The sequence below is a fragment of the Falco cherrug genome, chromosome 4 (assembly GCF_023634085.1).
Source record: "Falco cherrug isolate bFalChe1 chromosome 4, bFalChe1.pri, whole genome shotgun sequence".
Taxonomy (NCBI): domain Eukaryota; kingdom Metazoa; phylum Chordata; class Aves; order Falconiformes; family Falconidae; genus Falco; species Falco cherrug.
The window spans coordinates 109,383,115-109,404,988 of NC_073700.1; the positions used below are offsets into that span (position 1 = coordinate 109,383,115).

Genomic DNA, 21,874 nt, shown 5'->3' on the forward strand with positions numbered 1-21,874 from the left:
GACAGATTCTCTGCATTATTTTCTAAGTGTGTGCTCTGTGTAACTCTTTAAGTGTTTCCTGCAGTTAATTCTTTGGAGGCAATGTGTAAACTATCAGAGTTTGCTGGTGCCTAAAGACATCTCTAGAAACAATGACACAAAACGGAACAAACACCATGATGGGGGGGGGGGGGGGAGCTTCGGCTTTGGAAGCAGTGTGACTGGAGTCTTCATGCCAATTCTTTGTTTAATTGCAACTGACTCTGAATAAAATCTGTCAATGCTTTATGAAAAAATGTCAGGAAGCAAAGAACATCCGTCTGTGAGCTCATTAAATGGTATTTTTTGGAAAGTGCTATACAGCAGGACATAAAAATCGGGACTACCCGGGCAGGGAAGATTCCTACGTTAGAACTGCACAGGTTATTCGCCTTCTTGTCCCACCTTGTATCACGCATGTAACACCTGGCGGGAGTTACTAGCAATTTGTGTGACTTTGCCCATAATGTCAATCAATTTTCGGTTTTTACCTAGAAGCTAAGCCATCATCAGACCACTTGACCACTAACATTTTACTTTCTCACTCACAGAATGTGAACGGTATAAAGTACCACGCCAAGAATGGCCACAGAACACAAATCCGTGTACGCAAACCATTCAAATGTCGCTGTGGAAAGAGTTACAAGACAGCTCAGGGCCTGCGGCACCACACAATCAATTTCCATCCCCCCGTGTCTGCTGAGATTATCAGGAAGATGCAGCAATAACATGCTGGTCACAAGTGTGCCAAGAAATCCTCACCAGCAGTTGCTGATTCTGAGAACAGCCACCTTTTTCAGGGGAAGCATTCAGCAACCCTTCAAAAAAATTAAATGCATGCTTTAAAATTTTCTGTAATTTTGGAATGATGTATCTTTGTAGAGTTAATGATTTTTGTACATTTGCACATGTAATCATCATACCCATTTTCATTACTTTGAGATAAGGTGCTATAAAAGCTATAGGTTCTAAAGAACATTTTTCTCCGAAACAAAACAAACCAACAAAAAAACCCACAAAATTGGGGGGGGGCATTGCATATTTAGTTGTACTGAAGTGTTGAATAGGAGTGAGAAGAGGAGAGCTTGGCACTGACATCTGTTCGAGATTGTAATGTGACGAAGACTTTTGATGCATCTGTCACTGTGTGTGCAAAACCAAACCAATACCACCCTCGTCAAACTCTAGTTAACATGCCTTACATAACGGAGTTATCAGTGGAGTAGCAAGTCTTTTAGGTAATGGAAATATAAATAAGAAAGAATGTTTAACATAATATGCTAAAAATATTTTCATACTTAAATAACATACATAAAAAGGTGTGCTTGCTGTATTTTATATTATCTTGCAAATCTTTTTTTTTTCTCCCTCTTGAAATGCTGAAAATCTTACCATTTGATCTAGTAAACAATCACGTTAGTGTTAGAAATTACTTTTTTTTTTTGTACAAGATGTCATATTATGTTCATGCCCATCAAACTTTTGAGGACCAATATCCTAGTCCAACTAAATATTTACCCCTGAACTATCTGTTAGAAAGACACTTGGAAATACTTAAGTGCAAATTTATGTGTGTGTGAGAAACAATTATCTTCATCTCAGATGAAGTTTTAAAGCACTTTGTAGTTCTCTATTGCCAACAGATTTAATGTTTTATGTGTTGCCAATTCTTGCAACTACTGTACGAGCATGTGCCTGTGGTTGCAAATAAAAATTCAAAATTCCACGCATGGTTTAAGGAGGTCTATTACTTGTGCTAAGGGAGTTTCTAATGCCTCTCCCTCACGTTCATTGTATTTTGAGATTTTCTTTGTGCATTTTTTTGCTTCTCATTGCAGGTAGCTGCATTCCACTTGGAAGTGTCTGTTTAGCTTTATGATTAATTTTGCTAAAATATGACATACGAGCCTTATTGAAGATTAAGTGCTTCTTGCAGCAGGTGGTCAGAGACTGACTTAAAACAAAAGCCAACGTGAGAGCGCTTCGTGTCTGGACCATACCTGAACGTTTCTTTCTTACCATCCTGCCTTGAGCATTCTTCTCTCACAAGTGCTATTCTTGGCGTTCATTCCTACATGGCGAGGGTTAGGGAGGAACTCGCTGTGTTCAGCACAGCCATCGCCTTGCTTACTTCCTGTTCTTTTAAGTGCAAAAGAAAGCTCGGATAAAGGACGAATGAGCTTTCCCACTGGCTTTTTTCCAAAGCTTTAAAGGAAAAATTTGTAAGGATGACAGTTACCTATCCTCCAGCAGAGTAAAAGTCTCGTTAAAACAAACACTTAGGAATCATCCTAATGAGTGTTTAGAACACCCAAATTTCAATAAAGCATCACTTGCTCAAATCCTAGAGGTGACCGTGGTTGCATTGTACAGTGCTGTCAGCTGGGTTTAAAGGATGATCCAGACATGAGAGCCAGAGGTACACACAAGGCCCCAGGCGGCCGCTTCCCACCTTCTGCGGTTTTGGCAACAGATCTGGCCGACAGCTACGTTTTGGCTCTGCTCCTAGTGCAAGAAACTACAGGCTGGGTAAGTTCGTTCAACAGCTAAACAGTCGTAAAACATCATTGTTGCATGTAAATTCCTTTCAACTATAAAAATGAAATTCCAGTTTCTATTTACCTATTCATCGTGACAGTATTATTAAACAGGTAAAGATGGGACTATTTTGTTATACTGTGTATAGTGAATGTATTGTACTGTGTCTGTGAAAAGTGTGCTTTAAATTATATTTTCATATGTTTTGTTGGGGACAAAGTACTTTAAGTTTGAAAGTGACAGAGGTTTGTTTTAGAACTGAAGGCAACTTAAAGAATTCCTGTCGGGAAAGCTGCTTATAAATGTAAATCAAATCACATTTAAAATAAACTGCCTCTGACCTAGAAAGACTGCTCTGCTCGTTGCTGAAGTTCTTGGGCTGCATATCGTCTTTCAGTTGTCTATTTTACTTCGCTATCATCGAACTCCGTATTCAGTAAACACCTGAAGCAACTTAAGCACTACACCATCATGCATGAAATTACACAGAATGCTGCAGCCTTTGATTTAATCGGTCAAAAGGACTTCTGGCTTCACAGGCTTTTTTCTTCCAGTGTCACAACAGGGCACCAGATAAAACTCGTGTCAGTGCAACAGAAGCCCCCTCTTAATGGCAGCAAACCCTCTCAAGGAAGGTTTTCAGAAGCAAAGTGGCCATCGCTGCAAAAGGAGAAATTAAAACCGGAATTCAGTGAGGATGGGGTAGGGGTGGCTGGCTTCTGTCACATACCTGCAAACTCCCTGGGCAGGGTCCCGAAACGGCCACCCTGGCACAGCTGCTTCAACAGGGAAACCTGCGCAGCAGTTGCCTGCGTACACACACCTGGGAGAAGTCCCTGCTCTGGCACCCTCAGGGTCGGAGGTTGTCCTGCCCGTGTGGGAAACCAACCAGAGATCTCGGAAGTCTTTACTCGTACAACCAACAATATTCCGGGTTTACAGCCTGTTCTCTTACGCTGTTGAGTTACGGTAAGACAAAAAAAACCTGACAACATTTGTTTAGCACTTGCATGCCTTGACCTCAGCCCATCTCTTGACATAAAGTTCACAGTTAACAATTCTGCAAGGGCTACCGCAGTAGCTGCTACCCCAGACACGCCATTTGTCTGTGTCACGCAGTTTTCAATAAACCCTGCGCCGCGCAGGATATTGCCTGCGTTCGCGAGAGAACTGCAGCCAGCAGAAGCTACTCAAAGCCTTAATCCCCAACTCCCTCTCAAACAAAGAGCACACAGCGATGTGAGCAACAGTTTGTCATACAGAGCTGGAATGCCATTTACTTTATGTAAAGCTTAAACTCTTTTCTACTTCAGAATGAAAAAAGTGGGAAAAAAAGGACCGACTCCATGAATAATTTTGCTTTTAATGTAACAAGACTACTGTACAACAAGTGGAAAGCAGATTTACTTAATACAGTTAAAGTAAATATAAAATATTTAGATATACACACATGGGTTTACTTACTGGAAAGAAATACATAAAGTTAAAACGTGGAAGGTTTTAAAAGCCCTAAGCCAAGAGGAACACAATTCAGTTGTGAAAATATAACGGTATTTTCTACCAAATGCAATTGCAACATAATGGCAATGGTGTTTTTAAAAAAAAACAATTACTTCTAGACACTTAAGCACAGCAGTTTCTTTCAACTCAAAAATACTGCCTTAAGGTACAACCTACTGAATGTAACATTATCCCTCAAGGCAAACATTCTACACGTAAAACTGAAGTATTTGCCATTCCTTTGTTGCAAGCATGTAATCTCACAGTACATGCATCTACATTTCAGAAATGTGCTAGAAAACTATATTTTCATAGGGTAAGTAATGTAACTTTCCAGTTTAACTGTTACTCAAAGAAAAACTACACAAATTTGCTAGGAGAAACACCTGATCATTACATCTTTAATTGTGTCTCAGTTACCACGGTTGAGAGAAACCACAGGTGTTACGGGGACACTTTTTTTACGTAGCTGAAGAGCATCATGAAGCTGGTCTCATTTTTTCTGAGGCCAAGCCATCCCTGTGTCCTTGCAAATTCTACTAAGAAAAGAAATAAATAGCTACATAACACGGGGGGGGGGGGGGGGGTTGTTGGTTGTTTTCTTTTGTAGTATAACGTTAGGTAGAGAAAGAAGATAACCCAACAGCCGCTTACAGCCACGACTTACCACGGCTCCCGTTAGAGTATATTAATTAGCTTTTAATCGGAGGTTTGCACTGTTACAGAAAAGCTGCACTGTCTTTGTTCCAGAACTGGACTACTCAGAGTGGTGAGGTTTTTAAGCTACACTGCAAAACAAAGTATTTAATCAAAATTTAATACGTTCTGATCAAAGTGCGTCTGAACATGCCTCTCGAACCCCTGCTGATCATAGTCGGGCGGGAACTGCTCACTGCACATGGGGCACACCTTCCAGTGGCTCTCAACGTGTTCCTCAAACTTGCTCTGGTCGTAGTTGGGTGGAAACATCACATCGCACAGAGGGCACTTCTTGTGCACGTCGAAACTTCACGAGGACGTGGAGAGAAAAAGGAAACTTAGTTAATCTGTCGTTGCAAAACGAAATACAGCAGTAGGATCCTGCTGCCACCGACGTCAAGAGCTTTACTGCAAGCTTACATTTCAGCAGGCTTTGTATTCAACCAAGTATCCTACAGTTAATTTCAATGTATTTTGCTGAAAGCGCTCAATACAGTTAAAGTAGTTTTACGCAGGAATTCCAAAATAACCTGGCATTTTAAAAGCGACATAATTTTGACATAATTCCAGCTACCACTGAATACAAATCTAGTGAATGTCTTAATGGCCAAGCAGTTTCATGGGAAACCACTCACTCTGCTCATAAATGCTTGCTCTTAGCAAACATAACACTTTATAAAAGCTCTAAACTTAGGTTCACAATTAGGTTGGAAAGAGAGAGGGAAAAAACCAAAAGTTATTCATTCATTTACTTAAAAAAGTGTCCAAATTCCATCAAAATAAGGTACAGCACAAACAGCCTACCCCCTCGCCCAGCCTATTCTCTGACAGTTAACTGTAAAACAAACACTGATTGAAAATGCTTAACTGTCATCTCCCTCCGCTGCCCTTGAGTAAGAAACTCCAGTTACATAGAAACCCATCCATGCCATTAAAGACCAATAAAAGATAACGCGTACCTGGAATCAAAGCAGAAACCCGTTCCACGTTCATGCAAGAGAAGACTTGGAGGATCAGGAGCTGAAGGAGCAGCGTTGTCGTCATCCTATTAAAAAAAGGACGTATTTTAAATAATAGCCTCTAGAGACAGCTTTTTTTTTTCCCCTCCATATGCATTGCTGCTATCAAGCATAAACATGATAAAATGAAAGGTAAATTTTATCCATCTCTGCAGCGTAAGTTTCACTTTAGCATACAAAAGGGAGACATGGTTTGTGAACGTTAAAAGCTAAGCACAGGCTGCCTTTTGACCACGGATCTAGAGCAGAACTCTGTGCCGGCACCGCCAGAATGCTTCTGCTAGCGCAGGAGCTGAGGACATGCTGGTCACCTCGCCGTTAACGCCTGGGGGTGAAGTCGGAACAGAAAAACCTGTGTTGAACTGAACGCAGGGCACCACACTACAAACCGTACTAGCATTCGATCGAAAGCTGAAACTCAAAAAATAAACTAGATAATAGAATGTCAAGTCAGCCTTCCAAAAAAAAAAAAAAAAAAAAAGCGTCAATTTGAATTTCAGCAAGGTGAAAAGAGACATCGATTTTAATGCAGATGCTTGCCTCCCAACGGTCAGGTGCGAGTGATCTGCCTACACTGCTCTCACCAGCCGAGCATGTCACGTTTCACGCGGCCGTCAGGCACGTCAGCTAAATTGCCCAGTTCGGCTGCTTCCTCTCATCAGCTCTGTCAGCTGCGCTCTCCCTCCAGGGCCACTAACAGCACATAAATAGCTGCAGCAGGCACTGATGAGGATCGCTCTGCTGATGGACGAGCAGGATTGCCTCAGAGCTCCTACCAGGTTAGGAAGGCAGGTCGGCCTCGAGGGAATACGCTGCTCCACACTTCTCACAAAAGGAGAAAGAAATCTGCCCGCAGCGGGGAATTCTCAAGCAGAAAAAAGAAGAATACCTGCTACAGTGACTGGACTCCAAGAGTCCCCTTCTGACAAGCAAGGGGTCAGCACACTTACATTTTGCAGATTTTAGGGTTAGTTTTTTTAATTCTGTGATGACATTATTACAATTTAGATTTAAATAGAACAGTGATGCAAGCAAACGATCAGTGGAAGAAAACAGCACAAGTCGAAGGAGAAGGAAGAAAGTCAGAACTGTGTTTCTAAACCCATTCTTTGTGCGGTATCAAACTATATATACAGCATCTTGGTTCTGTTTTGCAATTGGATAATGCAAGCACAAAACCTGCTCATTTCAAGGAGGGAATACGAGTAAATTCAGCAAGATTTTTGAAACTCCAACTCCTAGATACTTTTCATTTCAAAAACACCTTACATACAAGAATTAATAATTATTTAGCTGATCTTCAAAAATGGATGTGCAAGGGACCATATAAAACAGCATACGTGCTGTGTGTTTCATACAGATAGCTAATATGGATATTCAAACACATTTATTTCTAGGCTAACATACTTTGTCCTTATGAAGAGTTAATGGAACAGGGCAGGATGGGAAGATTCCCTCAATATTTTCCTTCTCCTGACAACAGCTGTTTAGTTTCAACCATTTAACATTTCCATTAAGCAAATAGCGGGGCTGGCTGTGACAGATGCTAGCAACAGACATATTTTCCAGTCTAACTTGCTTGCTTTGCACCTGCAGTAAAAAGGCCATATGGGTTTTTAAATATTATTTGTTCCTTTCATCACAGAAGAGATAGGATGTATGTATTAAAGAAGAAAAACTATTTAAGTACTCGTGCTACAACGCTACAGCTTATATACAGCATCAAAACCGTGACAGATTTGCTAAGTACCAACCAGACTGTAAGCAGACCAGGACGTATCTGAGAAAATCAATATGTACCTTCCTTAAGAAAAAAAAAGTTCCACTACAAACACAGGCTGAATTAATATTTAAATCCCTAGAAAATACTGTCTTATTCTTCATTGTCACTCAAGTTACTTGAACACAAGGCATTTTTGTCACAGCACTTAATACTTGGTTACAAGACGAAGGTGGAAGAGGTACTTTTCTGGTGAAAGGGCTCTTCAGCCTCAAATTCCCTACGTAAGCTTTGTTTAGGACAGATTAGCCAACCCAATGACAAATGCAAAGGTTATTCATTGTATTAAGTGTTACTCATTTTGGTTGAGTAAGGAGTCTGGATTTAACAATGCTAAATATTAGCTTAGTCTATAAGGGCATTAACCTAAATTACGTGGCTAACGTGATGGAGATGTGAGTCTTTTCCCATTCCAAACTATCGATGCATTCAACAAAACCCAGCTTTTAGAAAGGGGCTTGACACAGGCCTGAGAGAAACCCCTGACCTGAGCGCCCAACTGTAACAGAACTCATCATTCCTAAGTAATCCATCTTCCATGCAAGTGTTAAAATACCACAGAAATTTTAGTTTCTCTGTCAGAAAAGGAAATCTCTCTGTCTTTATGCAGGCATTACACAAAGATTAAAATGCACTGAGTGAGTGGCAAATGAAATATGTTCATATAACACATTATTCAAGTAGAAGTGATCTTACCCATACCCTCCATCCATTTATATTAGCTGTGTCAGCAGAAGCAGACTGCTTTAGCATCCCCACATGTATATTTCTGCTCTACCAACCACAGTCCATGGGAAACCAAAGGTTTTAATTAGAATCAACAAAATGCAAACGAAGGTTTGCCATTTAAAAAAAAAAAAAAAAAAATTCAGCACCGCTTGTCCACCTTACATAAAGCTTTAATAAGTTAATAGGTTGGGTGAGTTTTTCACATCATTCACACTAGTTAATTTAGTTATTTGTTCAGCATTTTACCCACCCTATTTTTCTTAAAAAAAAAAACAAAACAAAACAAAACAACAAACAAACAAAAAAACCCACTGGTTACTGCTGGTTGCTTGGCAAGATTAAATTGTTTACATCTCTTGCCTTTTCAGCTTCTAGCAAGCATGATACCCTGCCGTGTAAAAATGTAACATTCCTCCTCATTCCTCTTTTCACAAAACTGATTTGAAAAGGAATATGATGCTTTCCCCTACACTGGCACACACGCTATATCCTGCATTGCTGCCTTGTAACCGCTAGCTTGGCCAAAAGGCAAGGACAAGTAACTAACAGTTTAAAAAAACCAAAAAAAAACCCAAAAAAAACCCACCAAAACCTAAAGGCTTTTCTGATGTCACAGTAACGTTAAGTTTGGTATGTCCTAAGGATATAGCTTTCTCATGACCCAATTCAATTAATTGTAAAAGTCATACTGTGTGTTCCTTATAGCAGCTTCCAAACTGTGCACCACAGAAAAATGACATTACCAAATATGTATTGATATCATGCTGTTAAGGTAAGGAAAGTCTGATGTACTTTTGCTCTTGGCCAAGTATATAAAGAAAGATCAGTTCTTAACCTTTTGTTATGCTTAATCCAAACAAGAAGAATGCAAATCAATAGTGAGCATACAGAGATTACCGTGTCATTAAAGAACGGTCAAACATTAACAGTGAGAACTTTACATACAGAATACAATCACCAATAACTAAAGATTCTCATGCACTGCCCTCAGGTAACCTGGAACTTCTGGAAAACACTGAAAATATCCCATTGTACTGGACTCCAACAACTGTCTGTCTGTCATTTCAGATGGGCAAAACTCCTAAAGTGTACCCTGTAAAATGGAACTATACGAAGAGAGGACGGATCTTACTCATCTGCGTTCACAATCACTCAGTGCCCAGTTTCTTCCAGCTAGTATAACCAGTTATATGCTCTTTACTCTAAATGGCATTACACGTGCTTTACAACCCAACATTTAAAACCCAGTCGCTCTCTCGTGGTAAAACAAACCATGTCCTGAAGATTCAAAAGCCAAAATAAGTCCAGTTGAAGCTGCTTTACCGAACGAGTTTGACAGTAACTGCCCGTACACCAGAACCCCATGGCTCAGCCTATGCTGTACTTTAAGCACAGACATCAGCCTGCCCTCAGGACGCCACGGGCAAGTCATCCAAGTTAGGGAGTACGGGCTTCCATCCAAGGATTTTGAGAAAGAGACAGTTTAACCTGCCCTTCGTGTAGACCCAGAGCCAGCTTTTTTGCACTCCAGACTGACGACTAGGGATGTGGCTGCATGTACTTAGTCAAAGACCTCTACAGTGCCCTGCAGTGATGTAACGCAGTTGATACGTGGCCTCAGGTCCTTAAGAGTCTGGGATCAAGTACCCACAGGCTGGCACAGGTGGTTATGTAGCATAGTAAGTACCAGGCCTTCTGAATTTAGAAGTTTGCATAATTACGTTAACGAACTGTAAAATATGCCTTTAACATCATGACAACTATTATGACTGGGCTGTAACTCTGACTCTACAATTGCCACAGTGAGCTCCACAGACTGTATGAATCATAAAGATAAAATACAGTATTAGACAATAAAGTATGGTTTAAAAAAAAAAAAAAAAAAAGGGAGGTGGGGGAGGGGGTGCCACTAGAAGAGGAAGAAGGGAAAGCCAGACATTAACTGGCAGAAATAAGCGCAACCCACCTAGTTTTACCAAAACTAACCAATTTTGTCTCATGTACTACTTTCATAATCACAACTGTAAGCAGTTCCAAGATTGCCAAACAGAAATTAGAAACAAAGCCGTGTGACACTGTACAAAAGCCACAGACTTGAACACTCCCCCTCTCCAATTTCTACAGATCGTTTTAACACGCAACAGTAAGCAAACTGATACCCACCATAAGCTTTAAATAATAAACGAACAGGCACACTGCTAATGTATAGTGCAGGTAAACTGGGAAGAAAAGTACGTTTTCTTTCTGTGCTTCAGCTCTGCTGCAGGAGGGATATCAAACAAACTCTCTCAAGTCTCTCTACCTCTCTGCCAGCAGGCTGATGTCCCAAGAGGCACCTGGATACCAACAGCTCCTTACATGTCTATCCTATACAAAAGATAGTAATTGGCTGACAGGGTAAGATCAGGGAAATAAAGTGTAATGTTTTGTTGGGGTTTTTTTCCTAGAATAAAGGCCACTTTGATTTAATCTCAAAAAAATATTCTGACCTGGTTGTCAGTTGCCAAAAGTTACACTCTCCATCCCCCACAAATTTACTGTGACTAACAACATTGTTTAAGAGTCTCAGGACAGTTATTCTGGGCTTACTGCCAACTGTAATCAGGACTACAGTTCTAAAACTCACACTTCAGCATTAAAAATATGAATATGTTTTGTTTATGGATCTCTCCCATACATACCCTGCTTCTAGAAACTATTTGCTCCAAATGAATACATTTTGGTCAATTATGGGAGCATGAGCAAATGGAAAGTTAGTGCTGAGTAGATGACGCAGGAACTGGTGGCAGGTCAACTATTCTACACAAAATCACCACTGTGTGGACCAGCTTATCCCTCTCAGAAATCATGGTTTAATTAGCCTACGAGTTCCAAAAGCAAAAGTTATCAAGAATTTTGGAAAGCCTTCAAGTCACACAAAACCGATGTTTTGTCATGTCAACCAAATACATGGATGTGCCCGTTCCCAATAAAAAAAAAAACCAATTTTGGGAGAAACTAAACTGGAACACAAAAGCAACATCAAACAAAAATTAAAGAAACATCTGCAGATGTATCTTTACTTGGGTCTACAACTCAAAGTAACTTAAGACAGTAAAGGCAGCATAAGTTTCAGTATAGCAGGAGTATCACCATCACCTGATCTTACACCACTAGTCAAAATAATGGCCAGTAACAAAAATATATTTACTCAGAAAGGGAACCCTACTACACTTGGGGTAAGGGCAAACAGTGTTCTCCTTCGGAATGTGGAAACCAAGTTCAGGTCACATTAGAAGCGAACACCTCAGCAAAAGGACCATCTCAATCATGAGCTTGAGAGGTTTGTAGCTTACCAGTAGGAAAGACAAAACGACTTTGCAGAGGCTTACAAAGATAGCAGCTGTACTCCACAGAACTGAAGATCAAATCATTAGCTGCAGGTACAGAAGCATCCCCAGGAAAGTAATTCATGCACAACTTCAGCATGATAATAATCCTCCTAAAGTGAGCTCAGGGCATCTGTGATGTCTTTCCTTCTGTAACTGGGAACGAAACAAACCCTAGCACTGCATCCAGTACTATACAGCTATGCAAAAAACCCTGCCTCACTAGGCCAAACATGCTCTTAAGGAGTGTACAGAACTCCTGACAGTGGAGTAAGAAAGCAGCAGTGAGTGAACACAGACTAAGCTGGTACCCTTCTTCCCCATCGCCAACCAAAAGGATAGTTACCATCTTGTGCCACACTCCTAATCTATTAATATAATTAAAAGTCTCACATTCCCTCCTTAGGATAGGTAGGAAGATCAACCAAGGCTGGCTCACTGAGATTAAAGAGGTGTGTTGCTAAAAAGTACACATGATGGCAGCCACATTAGCTCAACAGATTGACAAGTTTTTCTTCATTGGGAAGGGAAATAGAGAACCACCTTTCTGTTAACGTACAGAACTATGGTTGATCCATACCAGTAAGCGATTTACAAGTCTAGTGACACAGAACAGAAACATGACCTTTTTTCATACGCTGCAGACTAGGTACCCCGAGTTAGATCTTTTCAGTACAAGACAAAAAGCATATAAAATGGATCATTACCCAGGAACACAAGATGCCTTCAGGCAAAAGTAAACTCAGCATCTCAAACAAGTCTGTTACAAGACTGATGAAGAAAGTTTGCATTACAAAACAAACAAAAAATCCAATCAAACAAAAACACCCTCAGTTCAATTAAAAGAATCAAGTTTTACCACACAAGAAACAAAAGAACTAAGGAATCCTGACTTTCTCTGGATTTGCCTTGCACTCCCTCCGATACTTCTCCCCCCACATCACCTCATGTTCTCTTTTTTATTTGGATTAGTGACCAGTTTGCAGCCATAATCAGGCTGATGAGCCAGCTGTCGGCTGCCTGTTAGAACAAGAATTTATTAAGATCTCTATCTTATCCCAAGCAATTGTCAAAAAACCTATTAGAAAGTCAGTATCTAACACCTCTACCACATGTCAAACATGGCTGAAGCTAGCAGAAGCAAGGAAAAAACAATATTCAGAAAGAAATAAAAAATGGGGGCAAGAAGGCAAAATAAAAATCTGAACAAACTGGAAGAGACTCTTGTTTTGAGCTAATGCCAGAGTACAGATGAACAGAAAATGGGTATTCCACTTCACGTCAATTCACAGCACAAATAATGCTGCGTAAGTAGTTTAAGTGCTGGAAGGGTCCAATGAAAGCAAAGGCTTTAAAAATCAAGGACTATCAACATGTGAAGTGGAAACATGCAAATGGAAAAACGCACAAAGACACTCGATTCTTTCTGTGGTGCTAAGGCAGACAATGCCGCAGTTGGAAACAGCGTAACTCAACATTTACAATGAAAGACGGTCAAGGTAGTAACAACTGCAGAGATGGGGTCTGTAGGCCTGAAGCAATTATACCTAATTCTCCATCCAGCAAACACCTCTGGGAGAAGCATTCCAGTTTTCTCCTCTGTCATTGAGATTCTTTATATAGTTACTCAACTGCAGAGGAACATAAAACAGCAACTACAGCAGGTTAAGCTTGACTTGCTAGACCCCCCTCTAGTTTGATGACTTAGCCCTTAGGCTAGATGAATATCCTAAAGGAAAGGAGCTCCCATTCATTTGTAGCCTTCATTCTGTAGAAGCAAGTCACAACGTTTTTCTCACACATGCGTGCACAGACTTCCCTATTCTTACCTTACAGACTGAAAAAAAGCCTATTTTAGTCATATCTGATAAGTCCGTTGACCACTGTGTGTATACAACCTCTACTTCATTCTCCTGTGCATCACAGTACTGGCCCAGGGTCTCAAGGATGTGTCAGCTTAAATAATGTAGACATTTCTCATCACAGGTACACCACCACCAAAGCAGCCATGAAGTGGTGACAGTGACCACAACACCCTCAAGTTCTTAAACTGACATAACAGGTAGTAATAGGAACGTGGAGAGGATGGAAAGGAAGATGACAGAAAATGGTAATAAAGAAAGCAAGGCTACAAGTCCTTTTCTTCTGGGAGGGAATCCTCCTCCAACAAAAGGCTCTCTACATCTCAATGGTTTAAGAATGCCAAGAACTACATCTTAAACAGGTTATTTTAAAAACCAGTACAACAACCGGTAATCTCTTCATATTTATCACTTTGTATTTGCTGTTTCTTCTGCATAAATGACAGGCACGCCTTATACTGAGTTACCAACATATATGAAAATTTTCCCTGGTTATTTCTTTAAATACTGTATTAGAACTGTTTTATCTTTGGCAGATTATTAAGTCTCTCTAGAAAGTTTCCTGCAACTACTCATTTCCATGTGAATTTGTACACTACACATCCAGTCTGTTTTTGAGAGGAGCAAGCAACTGTCTCTCATTTGGAAGCGAAAAAATAAAGGTATGAATAATTTGATTTAAAGGCAATTTTTCTCAAGTTGATCTTTGTTTAAGTCTGTTATATTCCATCTCATTACAAAAATCCAAGCTGTGTCAACAAATGAGCACAAGACTCTAGCACTGTTTCTCTTGGGTTTGCAAGAGGGCAAAGCACATAGATCAGAAAGAACGCACTGCTAATTAAACTGAAGCAGATGACTAAAGAAGAGAAGAGCTTGTCATACGTAATATCTACATCAAGAATGATCAGATTTAATATGCAAAATGTGAAGTAAAGGTGGGCAACAGCATTAAGCTCACATTCTAGACCTTGAACAGGCTGCAAAAGTTCTGACAGTTTCTCTAATTATTCACAGTAATGGACACTGGGGGCAAAAGGTAGGAGGGAAAAATACATTTCTCTCCATTATAGGTGCTGAGCACCAGGGCTAAAATCATGCCTGTCTGAACACTGATCAGTTTCTGCAAAGGTTAATAGCAATTAAACGTGGCAAACTAGACTAAATGAGAAACGGGTCATGATACCACTGTACTTGCAAAGAGCACAATACTTTGTGGAAAGGTATTTCTTGTTGAATATTTTTGAAGGTGCCAGAGTACTTTGAATAAGAGTAGTAAGTCTGCTCCTGTTCAAATGAAGACATACAGTCCAGTTTATTAGAGAAGCCAATGTTTTTATACAGGATGTGCTAGTTAACTGTACTAAAAAGAAAAGCTAACCAATTTCCAACTTAAAACATACAAAGCCCTAAAAAAAAAAAAAAGGGGAGAATCTGTCACTTTCAGTTTAATCAGCTTTAGGTAAGTCAATTAGCTCTTCCAAATACATGTCTACCAGCAAAAACATTCAAAACTGAAATTAATAAATGCAGAATTCCAAAAGACAGAACAAGAGATTAATAAAGCATCTAATATGATACAAATTTTCATCCAGCGTTTAACCGAAAATACTGGCATCAGAACCCTTTAAAATTTTGTTTTGTTACAATTTAGTTCCTACATACAGCTATAAAATGAACAAGAAGCGGCTACATTTTGAGCCCACATTCTACCACACAGGAGAGAAAAAAAAATAATCAGAATGGGTTGAGGTTACTTGGATATTTCTACTTTAGTATTTAAAGAGATTAAGAAGCTACTTGTCCTAATACCAACACAAGCTGTCAGTAACTCAAGAGACTGGGGGAACAAGTATATTATCATCAACAGACGTGCAGTGTTTTCTCCTTCAAAGCAAGCAAAATTCACCTAGAACATTGTTCGGGGAAAAGAAAACATCAGTTCTGGATTTACCAAACAATAAATCAGGTTTATCAGATACTGAAAACCTATGTGCAACTCTTGATTACTCATTAGGAAACATATCAAGAAAAAATTAATAAAAAAGGTAACTTGCATTGCTGTCCTCAGGATCTTCTAAACCATCAGGCCGACTAAGATTGCGTGAAGGCTGACTACACACTACATCATCTTCTAGCTCCCAAAAGGAAGTTCTAACAGGTGGTCGTTGGATCTCATCAGGATTAAAAGCACCATCTGCTCCATCTGAAGAAAAATTAATTAGAGCATCTTTGTTCAGTAGTTTGTATTTTGAGATTACAGATGCGCTACCTTATATTTAGAAGTCAAAATTTAAAATACATTTTTAGTTTAGATAATACAAAACAATAGAAATTACCTTTTTCAATAGGTGTTTCTTTCTCATCAGCAAAATAAAGGCACTTTATTGATTCTCATCAGTCAATAAAGGCTCTGTACACCAGTATAAAGATTGTTGGTACTTAATCTGCATTAAATGAGCCATTGTTTTTGAAACAATGAAAGAGAAATTACATGGGGTGGGGGAGAGTGGAATTCACTTACCTCTTCTTTCCTGAATTGCATAAGGGTTTCCATATTGCAATACTGGTAGTCTACTTGGCACTGCAGGAACTGGTCCGTTTTCCTCCGAATACGGGTTGCGAAAAAGTAATGTCTGTTGTGAAATCTGTCCTTCCATCATCCTTCCAGCTTGATTTCCTGGTGTCCTGCCAAGTTCCTAAATAATGCAAAGTTTAAAATGTACTTAACCTATGGAGCCATAGCAAAGTTTGATATTTTTATCAGCTATTTAATTTTTTTAAAAAAAATCTGCTAACCTTCCCACTGTATTTTTGTCTTGATCTAGTGCCAAATATACCACACATACAATAGTCAAAGAAAATGCAAAGAGATCTTAAAGAAATTTTTTCTCTTGTTTCGTCACCAGTTAATTCAAATTACAGAAACAGAAATGCCACATTTTTCAAGAAAAATCTGCATCCTTTTTACAATGAAGAAGAGTCAGTTAAATAGGTAAACAATGTGTGGATGAACAATAACACCTAAAGACAATGTGCAGTGTGAAAATGTTTTTAAAGTTAACATCTAAAAAAATTTTTTATCATACCATACTGTTCAAGAATAAACCATTCTAGTATGTGATATATACAACCTTGACATAATTCCTGATGAAGTCATGAGTGGCAGATATTTTAAGAATAAAGAGTGTTAAAACAAACTTTTGCTCAGTGTCCTTCATATGCACACACACTGTGATTCTGCTTGGTGATCACGTTCCACTTGTAATTATTAGGGGTTTTTTTAGCTGTTATTATGTCAAAATATTTCTATTACTATTATACCACGTATAGCCAAAAAGCTCCTTGTCCTATCACTACTAACAGCTGACTACTAACAGCTGAAATTTTTGAGTGTTTCTACTTGTTGTGAACAGAAAGAAGAAAAGGGAATGTTTGGTTTTTTCAATTAATATCAGTATTATCTGCAATGTGGAGACGTGGTTTGTGGCTTGCAGTAACCGAAGATATGAGAACAGTTTCGAGGGGCACTGTAAAGCAGACTAACCCAGATGGCACCTTTTTGTTCTTACATTCAAAAAACACAGATTGTACTCTATAAAAAAATTACAGTCTAAATGTAAATCAAAGGGAGAGGTTTCTACATCAAGAGCATGAAGTTGTCAGCTTCATAGTGGGCACGAGCAAAAGGCTAGTTTGCAGGAACACCCTGAAGAAAACAGGTACTCAGTAGAAATCTCTCTCCAAAACATAACAAACAGCAAGGAAAAAAGCACACAAGCATGCATATTTGAAAATGTAACAGAAAAATGAAGCATGGTCTCACAGGTCAATTCATGATATTTGAATAGGGGAAGGAAGAACATAAGAGACTAGTAGGTCAGGAAAGATCTGGAAACGATCCTGAAAACATAGCAAGTAACTCCTGATAAATGCAGCAGACACTGACAGGCAAAACAACAGGATAGGAAAATGCTGTGTACCCTACAACACTGTCTGATCGAAAACAAGTAAGAGAAGGTTTCTCCTGTCACGGCCAGAACGGGCTACAGCAGGTGTGACAGTTCTATCAAAATTCCAGGCAAGATTTTAATCTTGATGAAGGAGCTAAAGGAGACCATATTATAGATACTTTACATCAACAGGATTTAGGTAAACACTGGGATAACAAACACTTAGATGTAGGTCAGACTGAAGACAATTTGCTTTATCTGTACTTTTTTTCTGTAATTTATTCCGTACTATAACCTAGGTAAGGTGGTCATGGCACTAAGCAATCATAAAACGGCCCCTGGATATATAAACAAACTCAGCACTAACTGCTAGACTGATTGCTTAATTCTCTTTCCTTGATAAAACTCAGACAATTGATTCCAGGAAGTAAAATGACTACTCAAGGTTGGTATTTTCTACTTATATTAACAAACAGAAATTAGTGCTATTTTTCATAAAGGTAATCCAGACGAGGTTACTTGCTTCAAGTAATATTCATACTACAAGCACCATACAGAACAAAACCACACTTGTCTAAAATGACAAATGAGGTTTTCAATCCGTGAGAAGCTGTATTTTCATACACAGATTTCAAAGTTACTACAGTTCCTGTGAAAAATAATTTGCCCTCTATGAATGTAGCGAGGAAAGTTCTAATTCATCCTTCTTCCTGCTTCTTTATATCCTCACCTGCTTTATATATGTATATTTACAGCTCAGTGAGGGTTTGTGTGTAGCTTGCTTCCAAAACTCAGTGTTTTCATATAAAATATAAAACTGTTCAATTTGAGGGGCTTAAATGCTTTACGCAATTCTGTTCTGCAAATATTTGTATCAGAAAGGCAATTATTTCAGAAAAGCTCGAACAGAACTCTTACAAAAATTAATATACTTAAAACACTAGATTATTGAATATAGTCCACAAAGATTATTATTATAAACTACTAAAGGGTTTTCATAATGTATAAACCATTAAAAATCTAAACCTATATATATGTGTGTGTGCATGTTAAAAGACAGCAATTAAAGTGACTTAAGTGTGGTCAGTGCATCAGCTGTAATTTATCCAAAGAAAAGTATTCCTCATCCTTCCATTTATTAAAATGGCTTTAGGGAGAGAGAGCATGTATGCCAAGAATATCCAAAGGAATATGCCATTTACAATTCAGAACCAAGAAAAAAAAATCTGAGATGTAAAAATGAAAATCATTAAAAACAAGAGGTTGTTAAGAGAGGTATGCTTTCCAGTCATTTTGTTCTTTCTGGTTAGCATTTTATTCTGGGTTCATGTTTAATATTTGCTAATGTAATGTCAACAAAAAACTCAGAGATGGAAGTGTGCCATTTCCCCAAAAGACTTTAAATTGAAACTCAAAGCCAAGACTTCGACTACCTATTTAACTCAATACGTTGTTTCTTAAAAACAAGCAAACTTCAGCCCAAACTCTAGAACACAGAAATGCAAAAATCAAGTAGCCGTAAATACGCTGAAAACGAAACACCACTCAAATGAAAGACGACAGAAATTATACATTTATTGTTAAACATGTACTATCAGGTTTCAGGCCTAAAATGTTTAGACTCCAACAGCAACATCTTAAAGTCATTTTCAAACAGGAAAAAAGTGGTATCTACAAATGGTAAGGCAGCTTCCAGAAAGTGACCTTTTTTGGCACACTGGCCATAAACACATTAGTGTTTATTTTCTTTTAGAAAAAACTTCCAATACAGGACAACACAATTTCTGCCTAACACCCTCCAAGTAAAATATCTTCCTGCAGATATGACCTAAAACTATGCTAGCATTACTTTAGATTTACAGACTAAATTGCATATATGATTGAAATGGTTGGGGTTAAATGGTTAGAATTACATCTTTAAAGTTTTAGTGAGCATGTAAAATCTAAATAATTCATCTTTACTCAATACAAAGCAGGAACAATTAATTATCAGTGAAATTAAGATTTTCCTTCTTAAAATCAATTTCTTCTGCAATATGGAAGCAGTTTGGAATGAGAGGCAGCGGTATTAATACTTTAATTTTAGCATCATATAAGATTAAAACAGAATCTAGATCAAAGTGACTGTAAAAAGGTGCTGTAAAATAGCCTGAGTCAGAAGTTGGATAGCTAGGGTACAGACCGATTAAAAAAAAATCTAAAGAAAGAATCAAAGGCTATAGAAGTACATAAATAAAATAGAAACTAAGTAATTTTATAGGTTTGAAAAGACAGCAAATGAACATTTTTGGCATGCTGTGTTTAGTGACATTTATAAACAAACACTGATAATGGAGTATAAATTGAAAAACTGTTTACTATACCATGCTTAACCTTTTAAATAATGGTTCCAGTCTAGGAAGGCACTTTGATTCTTCTTTGTAATGTAAATATCTATAAATTTGGTAGACAAAGTTCCAAGCTTTTACAAGCTCCATACATTATTATTACATTTGCTCTCCTTCTTGTGTGTGGTGTTAAAAATTACTCCCCCCAGCTCAACTAGATTCATTGAAACTCAACTCCTATTTTGTTTTCTTTTGAATTAGAAAAATGAGAGATCTATTTAAAAATACATCTTTGATTAAAAAATAAAGGAGCATTTAACTACCAACACTTGAGAATCCAGAATTTTACAGAATACTTACCTAGCTTAATCTGAAATTTTCTTAAACTTCAGAGTATGCAAAGTCCTGGTTTTACAAAGTATCTGTTCATACTGGATCTTTTCAGTAATCTGAACAACCCTAACTTTTCCCCAATATCATGCAATACTATCTGAATGTAACAAAGACATTTTATTCTTAGTTCTCAGTAAAACTTCGCTTTAATTAATTGCCATATAAATCTTTAGAGGTACTTCCAACTTTAGAACATTAGCATTAATATTTCAGAATGTCTGGTTTAAAGTAATGGTAATGAATTTGATTAGACAGTGAACTCCTGAAAGTAGCAGTCCATTTTCTATCATGTATCTAAAAGTCAGAGTACTGTTTATGTATCTATCTTTTCTGATAAAGATATTTTTCTAGTTGTAGTTTACTGAAGTCACTAGTGTCACATGTCAAGCTGCTCTTACTATTACAAGCAGTCAATAAGAGAAATGCAGATGTCAAAAGGATTTGGTTGTATGCACACATCATGGAAAACGTGAAGATTATACTGCTGAAATGTCTACATCTCTAGTTATAGGACAACATTGGATAAAAGCAAAAGTAATCCTAACCAGTGATAGAAAAAACCATCAAGCTAGATATGTACCATGCATGCTTTATGCCAGGATTCCAAAGGGAACAGGGTTTACTAATTGTGCTGCCTGTCAGCCCGTAACTCCTGGAAGCACTGGGGGAGAGAGTCTCCAAGAAATTAAATTCCTGCAAGTTTTGTTAACTGATGACCGCTTAGAGGAGAGAAAGGCTGCAGCATGACCTGAATAATAATCTTTTCTACTTGGCAAAGTAGCACATGCACTAAGCTGGTATCAGCCCCTAGACACAACAGGGCTGAACTTTCATTAAGAGGTAAGAGCTGTAAAGCAAGAAGGAGGCTGAAAGTCCACTGAAAAACTTGCAGAAAAACAGCGATGCTACTGAGATGAGAAAGGAATACAGAACAAAAACTGGTAAGAATTCCTATGTTCTGTGAACTGTACAGCTAGCTGCAATCTCAGATTATTAATTCACACAGAGTAATCCTTATCTTCAAACACAAATTATTACTTTACATCCTGGATGGAGTATCATTCTAGACAGGAACAAAAAAATAATTTTTGACACTAAACATCTGTTAGATTATATGTATAAAATATTCTAGAACATTATTACAAAAGAATAAATGACAATATTTTCAAAAGCCAAGTCAGTTTTGGCAAGCTGGTGTACTATGGTGTACATTTTTAAAAAATGTATTAGTATTACTAACAGAGCTTGTAGTTTAAAATGCTAACTCATTTTGGCAAATATCCAAATTACCTAAATGTATGTTCGAAGAGAAAACAAATTCTCACTTTAAAATATATTGCAATTCCTCAAACCAAAGAGCCACGAAGTGTTAATTTACAACGTTTTAACAGGAATCCTGACAATACCTTCTCACTGGTAAAGAGTTCCAACTGTGATGCCAGTTCCTTTATTCGTCTTTCTTTTTCTGCCAGTTGAACCTATATGAAAAGTTTAAGGTTCCTGTATTAGTGAACAAAAACCATTTCCCTGAATTTTATATTGTGAAAACAAAATTCAGTGATTCAGTTTACCTTTCAGATGAAAGTAATTTTGTCTACTATAATTACATGCAACAAACAACAATTCTCCCTGAGTTTATCTACTGGAGAAGAACAGTAGATTAGCAGCCTTGTCTTGCCAGTTTTGAG

The 21,874-nt window shown here is 38.2% G+C and overlaps 2 protein-coding genes across 8 annotated transcripts in view; one reads left to right on the forward strand and one right to left on the reverse strand.

Annotated features, from left to right (window-relative positions):
* Window positions 1–2,900, forward strand: part of JAZF1 (JAZF zinc finger 1) — a 195,088-nt gene extending 192,188 nt beyond the window's left edge. Inside the window, exon 5 of the mRNA XM_055708803.1 lies at window positions 570–2,900. Within this exon, the coding sequence (XP_055564778.1) occupies window positions 570–746 (177 nt within the window). The 3' untranslated portion in view covers window positions 747–2,900. The remainder of the gene's footprint in view (window positions 1–569) is intronic.
* Window positions 2,901–3,899: 999 nt separating this feature from the next.
* The window catches only part of TAX1BP1 (Tax1 binding protein 1), a 66,075-nt gene continuing 48,100 nt past the window's right edge, over window positions 3,900–21,874 (reverse strand). For all 7 annotated transcript variants that reach the window (XM_055707838.1, XM_055707833.1, XM_055707839.1 and 4 more), the window contains 5 exons: window positions 21,593–21,664; window positions 16,038–16,212; window positions 15,571–15,719; window positions 5,715–5,800; window positions 3,900–5,062 (listed from right to left, as the gene is read on the reverse strand). In XM_055707838.1, the coding sequence (XP_055563813.1) occupies window positions 4,861–5,062; window positions 5,715–5,800; window positions 15,571–15,719; window positions 16,038–16,212; window positions 21,593–21,664 (684 nt within the window). In that variant the 3' untranslated portion in view covers window positions 3,900–4,860. The remainder of the gene's footprint in view (window positions 5,063–5,714; window positions 5,801–15,570; window positions 15,720–16,037; window positions 16,213–21,592; window positions 21,665–21,874) is intronic.